The 11434-nt window shown below is 37.4% G+C and overlaps 1 protein-coding gene across 1 annotated transcript in view; it reads right to left on the bottom strand.

The window, feature by feature from the left end:
* LOC140323012 (perlucin-like protein) overlaps positions 1-6095 on the bottom strand; it is a gene marked incomplete at its 5' end in the record, with an annotated part of 13629 nt that extends 7534 nt beyond the window's left edge. Inside the window, 5 exon segments of the mRNA XM_072399723.1 lie at positions 1323-1364; positions 1875-1916; positions 3793-3834; positions 5338-5445; positions 6045-6095. Of these exon segments, the coding sequence (XP_072255824.1) occupies positions 1323-1364; positions 1875-1916; positions 3793-3834; positions 5338-5445; positions 6045-6095 (285 nt within the window).
* Positions 6096-11434: the final 5339 nt, after the last annotated feature.

Below are 11434 nucleotides of genomic sequence, written 5' to 3'. Positions count from 1 at the left end.
TCCACCAGTTCTGCTGTTTCCACTTTTTAATCCATGGAAACTACATGGGTGTGTGTGTTTGTATGGAAAGGATGACCTGGTGTGGCATTGCTGGTTAAGTCACATTGAATACAAGTATTTATTTCATTATAATAACATTTCAAGTAGGCATTCCAAACTTAGGTCTAAGGATGGGTCACAACAGCAGTCACTCCCTTAATATCACTGCAGTCTCTAAAGAATACCATTTATTATAACATGACGTAACAGTCATTTGCAATAAGTAACCCATGTAATTAGGACCCAAAATGAATGTCATACAAACTTCAGATTCAGTTTCTAACAGTCATTCCAACTTCCCAAGCACCACCTTCAATGTGATACGATTTGTTTTATTCTAGCAGCCCCTTTTCCATTCATCACCTTCAGCAGGGACACCATTAATATTTAGACCTCAGCCTAGGCTCTGTCTCCCACCCACTACCAGTAAACAGAGATTTCCAATCCGCTTTATCCTCCAACCATCTTCATGGGAGACCTTTGGTGGGCCACACAGCAGATCACTGTGGACGGCACGTCTGACTTGACTGATTTAGATTATAAAAGGCAAAAATACATTCAGCTACAAGACTGGTGATACTTCATGTGAGAGAATATAATAACTGTCTGCATTACATTACAACAAGGGTTGGTTGGCAGTAAAGTTATATTAAAGTATATGTAAAGCCAAACTTTTTTTTTTTTGGATAGATAAATCAGGAAGTAAGAAGAAAGTTCTCCAAAGTGAAGGAAATCCCCTAAAACAGTTACCAAGGGAAGATATTGTAAGATTTTCCTTCTCTTTTGGATACACAATTTTGGATTTTCACTTTTAATCTCAACTAGTGATCAACAAAACAAATGGGCAATAGGAATCTCGTCAGTGAGGACAGCAAAAATCTGACATTGGCTTTAACATCTTACCACTCTATCCAAGATAAAGAAAAATAACGTTTGGCTTTAAAAAAGGTTATCATTATAAATTAGTAATAATAATAGGTAATTAGTAATTAGTCATTAGTAATCAAATATTTTATTATAATTTCCAGCAGTGTAAACTAATTGGGCATAATGATTAAATATGAAAATGTTTCATCCATGGGCTTAATGAAGTTCAAGTAATGGTAGGGAATTGGACCTGAAGGTGCTGCACAGAGCACGGGAGAAACATTTTCTACAATAATCAGCTAATCCTAATGATTTAGATTTATGCTGGGATAATAATAATAATAAGCTAATTCCCTGTCCTCCAGGCAGTTATTTCTGGTATTGACTAAGAATTCTATATAACAAATGAACTTTACCTTTTGTCTTTATCTTGGACAGGTCACCCATTATGTTGTCAACTGGCCAAAAAAAAAACAGATACAGAAACTAAATTTTAATGAAATTTCAATAAAATACATTTCTATGCCTTCTAGTAATATAATTTAGTGGAATAGATGAAAATATGCAAGATCCTTTGTTATACATGCATATATATATCCAATGTGCTATATGGGACACATCTATATGTTATGTTACCTTTGCACACCATACTGGGATAAGGCTTTAATGAAAACACAGCAGTACTGTGCACAGAAGAAATATATTATGTTACCAGCACAACTTGGATCTTAAGTATAAAATCCAAACTATTAATTAAGACTATTATTATGAAGATCACATCACAATTGAATTAGAGCAATGATTTCGAGCCATGCATATGATGGGATCCTGCGTGTTTTAGAAGCATTGCACCGATTGCACTGTAATGTTATCTATTTACTGTACATCATAATGTGTGCAAAGGTGGGAATCCAGCCTAAAGGAAAGTTCTGGAACTGTAAGTGGAGTGGGCATGACTCGCTACTCACCTGACTTCCATAGATCATTAGTATCATTTTTTGTATCTGAAACTGTTGGAAAATATTGTAAAAATAAAGAATAGGTTTAATCAAGTGGATAATAAACATGGAAACAAGGAAAACATTAGGCAAGAGATAACAAACAAATATCATTTAGCACCCCTACCCTAAAAAAAAAAAAAAAAAAAAAAGAATGACATACAGCAATTAGGAAACTGGGTATGTAGTACACACACACTCACATATATACATACCTACATACAAATACATAGATTGTCTGACACTCTTTATAATTGCTCTTTGGATCAAAACCACCTTAAAAGACATGAAGTTGTGCTTTCTACATAAACTTTTTTTATTCTCAACCTCATCTCAGCTCTTGAATTTCTTTTCTTTTGTTCCTGTTTGACTTTTTGAATATGGTTATCCTTTAAAGAACCATACAATATCTTCCGATCTAAAAAAGTTGCACAAGGCTCAAAGCTATAGTGGCTACTCTATAACTTTATCCTTTTATGATTTAACTTTTTTACTAAGCAATAGTTTGTTCTCATCAAAATGTGTTTTTTTTCTTTATGTTCCTGTGTTATCTATTTTGGGTTGGAATTCAATGGTGATATCTAAATCACTATTCATAATATAACTGTTTCTTATAGGTAATACTTTGCTATGTGAGAAGTTAAACAGGGTCGCAATATATGGGGGATGCTCTGAGCTCAATCTTCAGTATTCAATATTTTTTAGTGTGTAGGGTTCCTGCAACCTACACATGCTAACATATTTTACTGATCGATAGAACAACTGCACACACACTTATGACAATTCTTTAGCAATATAGATAGCCATGATAAGCCCGGTCTATAACCCTTCTGTGGTATATGGAGCAGATAGGGAGCAGAGGTGATCTGGGCTGTGGTGTATGGAGGCTTTCAGCTCTCAGACCATTACCATTACTAAAAATATGTTGGGCTAGTGGCCCTGAATATAGATGATTTTCCATTTAGACTCCTATTATAGCAGCATCCACTGTTAGTGACACATTCTGTTCAATATATATATATATATATATATATATATATATATTTACCATGTAGCCCAACTGGGATCACAGAATCTAGCAAAGGTAAGTCTTTTGGAACCACCAAATTTTGTGGCTATGTGTGTGATCCCAGGGGATGGAATACCAAAGATGCAAAGCAAGTGGCTATGTGTAACAAAAAAGCCCCTTCCTTTAGAAATATCCACATCTTGCTGTGCTCACCAATCATTGAAGAGCCATGGTACCCATCTTTTAGCCCAGAAATCTGTCCTTGTCATAAAATGATTAGCAGGCTGTGTTTGCTCCCTTATCTATTGTTCCCTGTTACTCTACCGTAAGTTTATTCATTAAAGCTACGTACACACTTCCAATTATTATCGTTGTTAAACGAACGACGAACGATCCTGCACGATATCTGCGAACGATCGTATAGCACCGATCCTGCACATACAGATAACGACACGATCGTTCGTAGATATTGTACACACAATAGATATGATCGTTTGAGCGATACAGGGAGTGACGTGGACGACAGGAAGTGAACGAACGTTCGTTCATTGCGCATGCTCAGACCATGGACGATCAACGAACGATCGTACACACGAACGATGGTCAACGATCGTCGTCCAATCCGATCCGCCGGTCCGGTCGTTCGTTTCCAACGACTTTCCTCGTTCGTCGGCGTCGTTGGTTACTTTTTTTACGAACGATTTTTGCCCAATCGATCGTTCGTCGTTCATTTTGAACGATAAAAATTGGAAGTGTGTACGCAGCTTAAGAGAGAGCTAGAATGGGATGCCACCCACGAGTGTCCCATGACAAGTCCCCAATCACAAAAGTCCCATGACAAATAGGTAATAAATGACTCTATTATGTTTATGTAGTTACCATTATGTTTTAGCACTGTGAGTTCATTGACCATGGTGGAATCTGGTAACGAAGCAGAAAAATAACAGGATTGTGTTAGGTATTGAAAGAAAAATACAAACATCTAACATTTATAATAGCTATTTTTCTTCTTACTGTTTAAATATTTAGTAAGGGTTCATAAGAATCATTTTTAACCTTCGAGGTATAGGAGTCTCAACAGTGGCCCCTGAGCTTACCAAGAGGCTGCACATGATCGGTATATGTAATGTATAGGAATAAAGAAAGAAGAATGTCATAGACTGGAAACTTAGTAGTAGTCAGAAACACTGGATGTTTTACATGAGACTTGGAGAGATTACTGTTATTCCAAGCCATTTACAAACTAAGTCCTCAACTCCTTCAACTGATTCATGGGGGCTGATTTATAAAGCGAATGCACGGAAGCTCGCCAGGTGCATATTCCATATGAAGGGCTTGGGGTATTACCACAATCTGATGGCAAGCGCTCGTCCACCGGATTACAGCATGAATAAATGAGCAAGTGGTCAAGAATTCGCCAATTTACGCGATTAGTCTTCACCTGTGTGATTGAGGTGAGTATATAAAGCTCAGTCAATAGTGATGTCATAGCAATCAATTAGCGCACACCTGCTCCCTGTTCTGTGTGCACCTACAGTCCATTACAGGTCAATTTGATTCTTGAGTGTTTGTTTTTTTTTTGGTAAATGCTAAACTTTTATGTTACATTATCCTGATTTTGAAAATATAATATATAATATAATATACAAATATGAAAAGACATATATATAATTATATATAATAACATATAAATACAGTATAAAAATATGAAAAGACATAGATAGATATATTGTACACATTGTACATTTTTATTTAGGGCTAACTAGAAGATGTGTGCCATTTGAAAGAATGATTTGTTAGGGTAAGAATGATTTTTAATGCAAGCTCACTAGGGTTAGACTGGCAGGGAGGCGTGCCTAAAAGTGCTAGATCATTTGAGTTCAGAAATGTTGGTAGTATACGCCAGCTTATTCCTGGAAGGCTTAAAATGCGTGGGGAAGCGGTTGTATAGGTCCGATGTTGGATCGCGAATATGCGCGTCCAATCTTGCGATTTCGGTTGATAAATAAGGGCCATGGAATCCATGAATCACACTGAGAGCACTATAGGGCCATAAGTTAGGCACTATGGGTTTAGAAGAATTAGTTTCACAGAGGCAACTCCAATGAAATACACAATTGGATGTATTCAGAGATTTTCTTCAATCACTTTCAACATGTCAGCCATGATAAATTGCCCTTGTTCAAAGTTGTGTCACTTTGTTCTACTCTGTTCTTTATTGAAATAGGCAAAACGGTTAAAGTTAAAACTCCAGCTAAACTTTTCCCACTTTTCCCACCCCATGTAGGAGAATTAGAATCTCTGTTTTTATTGCCAAGGTACTATTGACGGGAGTGTTGTCATTTAATGAGAGGTTGGTTCCATTTTGTTATGAACCCTGCTAACACCTTCATGAGCAAACACAAACTGTTCATTGATACTTACAATGACCAAACAGAATTCCAGTGAGAATGGCCAGGATCACAAATATAATGACCAGCACAGCTACCAGAGCAACAGATAGCCACCCATGCATGCCCTTCATAAAGCTTTCTATTAAAAAAAGAAGAAACAATACAATAAATGTGATATTTATGTCAGCAAACTCTCTGAAACTTCTGAACAATGAATATTTCTGGGAGTGTCAGATGCCTTAATATCATTCCAGGAAGTTTTTCTTTTTAACCACTGTTGTGTTCTTATATTGTATGGGCCATCTGCTATAAAATATTAGTATTTTTGTAGGCAAATTTAATTCATGTTGGTGTTTTACCATGTCATCCTTTCATCTGTTTCCTTCTTCTGCATTGTATATGATGCTGATCCTAAGATTGTAAGCTCTTTGGGCAGATTCCTCTCCTCCTCCGGTGTCATTGTTTGTATCCTTCTGTCCTGTGCAATCCCTATTTCATTAACAACGCTACGTAATATGTTGGTGCTTATTAAATACAGTTTATTAAAAAAAAATTCCTTCATACTAATGTAGGAACTATGTCTATAGAGTTTTATCTGGGATTTTATTTCCCTAGTGATTGAAGTTGATGGACTTTTTTGGACTTGGATGTAATGATTAAGGGTCTGCTGGGCCCCGACTTACAAAACCCAATGGGAGGTTAAGCAGTGTTTGCTTTACATTTTTTTCTGTTACTCACCTTTCCTACTGTAAAACCGCTCATGGAAAAAAGATGATGAAATATCCATATCTAAAAGTAAAAAAATAACAGTACAACTGATTGGTCCACACAAAGCTAAATTGAAATGAGATTAAAATACAGCTTATTCCTGTAAAAATAATTTGGTTTTATATATTATTCATCACATTTTACGTGTCCCTAAATATTACTTGTTCTAAACATTTCTAGAACCTTCCCTCCTGCACAATGCCCAACACATTACAAGATTTTCAGCTAAATGATCTGTAAAGAAAACACAAAAAAGGAATAAAGTACAATAAAAAGTTTGGGAAAGTTATTTAGATACAGGACAGAAAATTGCCCCCCTGGATGAGGAAGAGGAGTCAGGGAGAAGATTGGTCATAAAGATATTTGATAATAATGTAGGAAGCTGAGGTCTATATTCAGTCTATCTCAAAACAAAATTATCGAAGTTCAAAGGTTTTCCTTTCCTAATTATTTTTAAGGTTTCAATTTAGGAAACAAAACATTATTGTATTTAATACTATGGTCTGTTTGTCACAAGCAATGAGCCTGATTTTTTAAAGCTCTCCAAGACTGGAGATCATTGAAGAACCTGGAGGATCCAACTAACTTGGAATAGATTTAAAAAAAATAATTTGGTATTAGATTACAAATGTTTTCAGAACTGGACCGGATTTAGTCCAGGTTTGCTGGTTCATCCAGGTTCTCCTGTGATAGTCTATCTTCTTCAATCTTGAAGAGCATTAAAAAATCAGGCCCAATGTCTTGAAGGTGTACAGAAGCCATGTTCCCTATGTTCCCTTATGGTGTGTCTGTAATTTCTCCTGTCTCCAATATGGAGATACCAGAATATTTCTGGCTGAATTGTGCAATGAATAAGGTTGATCACATTACTGGAGGTGTAACCTCCATTAATATTGGAGGTTTATTTTGTGTGTATCACTTTTGAAGGATTTAATCACCTTAGCCTGGTGTAACTTTCTAAAAAAATAGTTTATTGCTGATATTTACTTCCTCATGTGCAATTGGTAGAACCTTCCCTATTTGTTTTCAGTTTCACACTTGTACACAATTGTATCATCATCTATGTTCAGCAGAGGTGTAGTGGGGCTGGCATGGGTGGGAACGCTGCGCCCTAATTTTTTACGGGAATAGGCATGTGTGCCTATTCTTATTTTGCAAAGAATTCTTTGGTGGTCCACTGCTCTGGCTGGTCCGCCCCACCCCCCGGGGTCAGGAGAAGGACCCCGCTGGGGGGGCACACCAGGCAGAGCCATGGACCATGTCTCCCGTATGGACTTGCAGGCTAAGGCCGGTGGGCGGGTTGTCTCTTTGACCACAACCCATCCACTCTCTGCCACTCACAGGCTCAGACCTGCGATGGGAGAGTGGGGGGTTCTGGTATCATGACGTCACTCTGGGGGAAGTTTCTTCCCGTTTTAGTGACACATAGGCAGCGGTGTGGTGGGGCGGGCATGTTTACATAACAATGATGCGCATGCGTGCTCGCCATGAATAGTACCGTTCCCCCTCTTCTTTTTTTACGACTATACCCCTGATGATCAGTGATATATTAGTTTAAGAATTCTGATATTTTTCTGTCCACTTATCTGTAGGGAGTTTGGTCTGGGCACTTGTATACCTTCCTTGTTCTTCTCTTCTATGTTTGTGTTAAACCTCCACAACTGATTTGTGGTTTGTCAGATTAGTGAAAATGTTGATGAAGCATTCAAAGTAGTATCATATATAGTTTCAAACACTATTCAATGTATTTTGGCACTAGCTGGCTCTATATCTGGTTGGGCTCTTACCATTACCTTTCAAGATTTTGCTAGACACTTAGCTTAAGCCCTTCTTGTTTTATTGCAAAACACTGGGACAGGAAATTTAATCACAACCATGTAGTTCTTCTTGGAATATACAGGGTTAACCACCTAATGTCAAAACTATCTCAGTATATTTAATAAGAATTGTTGTTCCGCCTATGTCTGTATAAACAACATGCAATAAACAACAGGTTTACTTTGGGCAAACTTCTTATAATAGTTTTTTTAAAGTACATTACATTTTTTCATTGATGTTTTATACAACTGTAGATAACGATTGACCAGGTATTATTGGTTTTCTAAATTGAGCAAACAGCATAAAGTTATTCTACTTTGAGCTTTTGAGCTCTGTATAAAACAGGCAAAGCTGTTAGGACTAGAATGGCAAATGTGTGAAAAGGAGTCCAGCTGGAATAATAAAAAAAACTACAAAATATGTAGATGCAATATGCCATGTATGCTTGACTAAAGAAAAAAAATGATCTTCATTTTTTGTCTTGACCACAATAATGAAAATATACACAAAGCCAAGAAATGAATAAAGCATGGTTTATCAAACTTTTTTTTATAGGAGAACCTTTCCAATACCTTTCAGGTCTTGGGGACTCCCTTCTATAATTTCTATATCCACAGCTCACAGTACATGACTAGGGTAGCTCGTACCTTTGCCCTCCAAACTCCCCCCACACCTGCCTCCTTTCCCTTTTCCTTGCCAGCCCCTCCCCCGTCTTTCCTTTAATTCTTACCCTTTTCAAAATAACACTCCACAACCTATTGCATTTAAAGTGGCTGGCAAGCAGCCGTTTATTAACAATAAATTAACACATTAACAATTTCCATAAATAACTCTGCATATATATATACTGTAACAAATACGTAAAACAGGCAACAAATCAAAAACACTTAAATAACAACTTCAATAAATTAACCCTTAATAACCACCATATAAACTATAACTTAACCCTTTGTTTACCTAAACCAATTCCTAATAGAACCAACCATTTGCACCCAAAACAACTAGGTTGTAGGTCCGGAAGGTAAAGTCCGCCACACCACTAAATCTCAAGAATAACCAAAACCGCCATGCCATTCTGACCCCTGGCAGCACAGCACCACCTCAGGGGCCTCCACCGTTCACCACTTAAAAGGGGGAGTTCACCACCACCTTGGGTGTCTGCCGGCCATAATTAACCCAGAACTTTTACCTTTCACCAAACCTCAACCGCCTCCGCACACCTTATAACAGGGAGGATTCCTTTTACATTACTGGCCAGTGGGAAGAACCCGTAGCAAAGTTTAAAAGGAACCCCTTTCTCCACGGGATCCTGCTTGGAAAACATTGGTCTAAAGACAATTATAGTCACACACAAAATCGGTAGCTGAATAAAAACTGATAAAGACATATTATGCTAACAAAGCTTTCTTAGAAACAGGAACTGATATGGTCACTGGGATATGGTTGGGTATGAGGAATGGAAGGAATAGCAGGGTGAAGGTCAGAGAAGATAGAAAGTATCTCCTTTCCTGATTTGTCTATTTCTGTAACACTGATTTTTAGAGGTTTATGTCTACGCAGCAATAAACATATTAACATATCAAGATGTTTCTAATTCTTTTATTGATATTAGCCATCAAGACAAAAGCTGCACGGTAGGTAGGTTCTTAAAATGCCTTCCAAGTTTTACTTACCAAAGCAAACGTATATTTTTACTGCATTACTATATATTAAATTTAGTAACCCAAAGCAACCATGTAGTAACAACAGTAGCCTATCCTTCTGGTCACTGTGTTGGGTGGTCTGAACCCAACTTGCACACTAATCATATAAAATACTGCTGCAATAGACACATCTATGGTTTCATTTATTGTTAGTTTTGTATAGTTTTTCAGCCTAATGTATAATATGCCAATTAGGATATGTATCACAGTATTGATGATCAAATAGCACATGTGCTACATGTCCAACTTTTCTGCTAATATCTGGTAAATCATGTATGCTAATATACTTAATTTATGATCTATAGAGATCGTAAAGTGTCCACTGATTACCCCTGAGGAAGCCTAACTAGGCGAAATGCATCTACCCTAGGTGCTTGTTTGTATATATCTATGATCTGAAGCCCATGATTATACAATGGGCTTGGATATATACATATGATGATTGTATTGTAATTATGTATGAACTTTTTGATGAATACATAATTATCTTTCTCAAAACATCCTCTCTGTTCTTTTTCTTCTTCTTATCTGAAATTACAACGAGGATGCTACCACCTAAAACAACTTTTTTTACATAGCCCCTCATTTAATAAAGCTGTCCAAGGCTGGAGAGCATACACTTTCACCAGTGAAGCTGGGTGATCCAACAAACTTGGGATGGATCTGGTCCAGGATTCAAAGCATTTGCTAACAAATAGCAAATCACATTGAAGAAATCTTTTCTAGGTTTGCTGGATCACCCAGCTTCACTAATAAAGGTGTATACTCTCCAGCCTTGGAGAGCTTTAATAAATCAGGCCCATAGAGAGGTAGAGAGAAACCTCTTTTCCTAGGTTTACATACAAAATTAGTGAAAAGTGGAAGAACAAATTGAATGTTTTGAATCCTGGACCAGATCCATTCCAGGTTTTCTGGATTACCCAACTTCATGAAAGTGTATCCTCTCCAGCCTTGGAGAGTTTTAATAAATTAGTCCCTGTGTGCAGATCAAAGTAAAATTCTTCAGTTTGCATATAGCCACTAAACAAGTTCATAGTAATTATAGCAATAGTGTCGTTATTATGACTTCTTGTCAGCTTTATATACCCAGAAGCCACAGCTGGCACTGCCACTCCAAGCTGGCACAGCAACAGCTTGGTAATTGAAACCCCATGCAGGTGGCAGCATTAGTTGTGAAATCTTGAAGTTAAGATCCAAAGTCAGCAGAAAGGGAAGTGAGTAAGGGGTTAGATGACTTGTCTAAAAGCTGGCCTTTGGTCAGCACCTGAAACATACTCTCCAGGCATTCTCTCTTCTGTGTAATAGTTTTTCAGTTGCTTTGTCCCTATACAGAGTGATCCATCATCTTCAAATGATCAGTCCTCAAAAGCTAGGAGGAGAAGTCAAGTCAAGAATCTTCCAGACTTTGTGACCAGTGACCAATTTCAAGGCAGGGAAAACCCTTCATCTCTCCTATTTATCGAAGCCAGAACAACTCTCTCCTTTTGTTAGCACTGAACCCTGGACAAACCTACAACTTGCTCTCTACTTCTGTCTGAGAAAGCGGTATTCATGATCCTTTGGAACCAGCTCTAAGAGTACATTAAAAACGACATGTCAGTCTAAGTCCACCCTGTTCATTGGGTGACAACATTGCTGCAGGATTTTACTGGGAAACAAAATGTTGTCACACTACGACAAATAGTGGAATGATAATAGGAAATGGAAACAAAGCCTGCTATGTCCTCCTACTCACAAGATGTTTTCTATATTTCTATTTACAATTTATTCCTCAGCAGCCAGAAGTTCTAATCGCCATTTTAGCTATAAACTACAGCTAATACAATCTGATTTTATAAT

This window comes from Pyxicephalus adspersus, chromosome 2 (assembly GCF_032062135.1).
Source record: "Pyxicephalus adspersus chromosome 2, UCB_Pads_2.0, whole genome shotgun sequence".
NCBI classification, from domain to species: Eukaryota; Metazoa; Chordata; class Amphibia; order Anura; family Pyxicephalidae; genus Pyxicephalus; species Pyxicephalus adspersus.
Note: the sequence above shows the minus strand (reverse complement) of the source record. Positions and strands in the feature narration are given on the sequence as shown.